The following is a 1,381-nucleotide window of genomic DNA, read 5'->3' on the forward strand; positions in this document are numbered from 1 at the left end:
CTGCCCCGGGGCAGCTATTTGAAGTCCTTTGCTGCACTGTTTTGATTGCTTTTGTGAAAAAGGAGTAACTGCTGTACCTAGCAGAGCAACTGAGGCTGCCCTAGTCCACAGGACCAGCGCGGTGCCACAAGGTGCTTTCCCAAGTACTCTTCTCCTCCAGATCAAAGGGCTCCTCAACATCGCCCTGTGTCAGGGAGATCCTCTGCCTCTGGCAGGAATTCAGGCACATCCCCTTTTGAACTCAACTTGCTAGAGGATATTGAAAACAAATTTTACTTGTGAAAGTATGTTTTATTACCTCAAAGTATTCATGGAAGAAGGCTCTTCTGTTGCAGCCATATTAAAAGCACTAAGTTGCCGTTAAAGTTACACCTCCGCCGTTATATCATGGTGGGCAGGACGCTGGTGAGGGTGATGTCCCCAGCGATGCAGAGCTTGGTGATCTTGTCCAGCTGCTTCTCACGGAAGTTGTACTGCAGCAAATGAGCATCATCGACCGCTACTTTGAAGTGATCCGCCTCGCAAAGGATCTGGAGCTGAAACAAACACCCCAGGTCAGCCCAAAGAGAACCATCGGAGTGTTCGAGGAAGGAGTTCTCAGCCTCGAGGAGGTCGACGCTGGCTGAAGGCTGCTGCCAGCTGAGTCCAGCCTGGGGAAGTGGACGAGCTGGTGCAGCAACTTGCAGCTGCAAGGACACCGGTGACCTTCACCTTCCCCACTTTCTCCTGCCGCACTTTCTCCTCCATGCTTTAGCCCCCAGTTTCTGCCGCCTCATGCCTATGATAGTGTTCCCAAGAAGCAGCACTCTGCGGTTTGTGCAGTGAGAGCCGCGTTCTCACCAAATGTGACCCTGTTTTGTGGACAAAAAGCTCCCAAAGAGAGATTACAGTGAGTCTTATTGCACAGCCCTGGCCAGACCCTCCCGGCACAGAGTGCAGGTGCTCTTGGCTCATTCAGACTGAGTTCTGGGAGGGTTTTGTTACCTTGAAGGGTTTTCCAGCTTCAAATGGAAACCTAGGAGCTGTCCTCTCCTCCTTTCCCCAGTTATTCTGGAACATTGAATTGCAGACGATGACTTTCCTGTTGTCCTCCTTGAAGCGGGGATTGAAGTGGAAGGCAATGTCATTCCCTTTCTTGAAATCCAGTGAAAACCTGCAAAGACAGGAGGGGATTTGCTGCTGCCCTGGGCTCTGCTCTGGCCTTGCCAGAAGTAGCAGCAAGTGGGTGGGAGGAAACCACAGCCCCTGTTAGGTGATGAGAGGACATTTACACATTCATTACATCAGTTTGACACCAGAGGGGTGTTCTTCGGGAAGAGAAGGCAAATTCCAGCCCCCCTGTTCCTGTCCAGCAACACCCCACAGAGACCCCCCGCCCCAG

General features: G+C 52.0%; 1 protein-coding gene across 1 annotated transcript in view; it reads right to left on the reverse strand.

The window, feature by feature from the left end:
- Positions 1 to 380: 380 nt before the first annotated feature.
- Positions 381 to 1,381, reverse strand: part of LGALS3 (lectin, galactoside-binding, soluble, 3) — a 2,032-nt gene continuing 1,031 nt past the window's right edge. The window contains exons 4-5 of the mRNA XM_010131224.1: positions 985 to 1,153; positions 381 to 536 (exon numbers count right to left, since the gene is read on the reverse strand). Of these exons, the coding sequence (XP_010129526.1) occupies positions 381 to 536; positions 985 to 1,153 (325 nt within the window). The remainder of the gene's footprint in view (positions 537 to 984; positions 1,154 to 1,381) is intronic.

The sequence above is a fragment of the Buceros rhinoceros genome, unplaced genomic scaffold (assembly GCF_000710305.1).
Source record: "Buceros rhinoceros silvestris isolate BGI_N320 unplaced genomic scaffold, ASM71030v1 scaffold25802, whole genome shotgun sequence".
In the NCBI taxonomy this organism is placed as follows: domain Eukaryota; kingdom Metazoa; phylum Chordata; class Aves; order Bucerotiformes; family Bucerotidae; genus Buceros; species Buceros rhinoceros.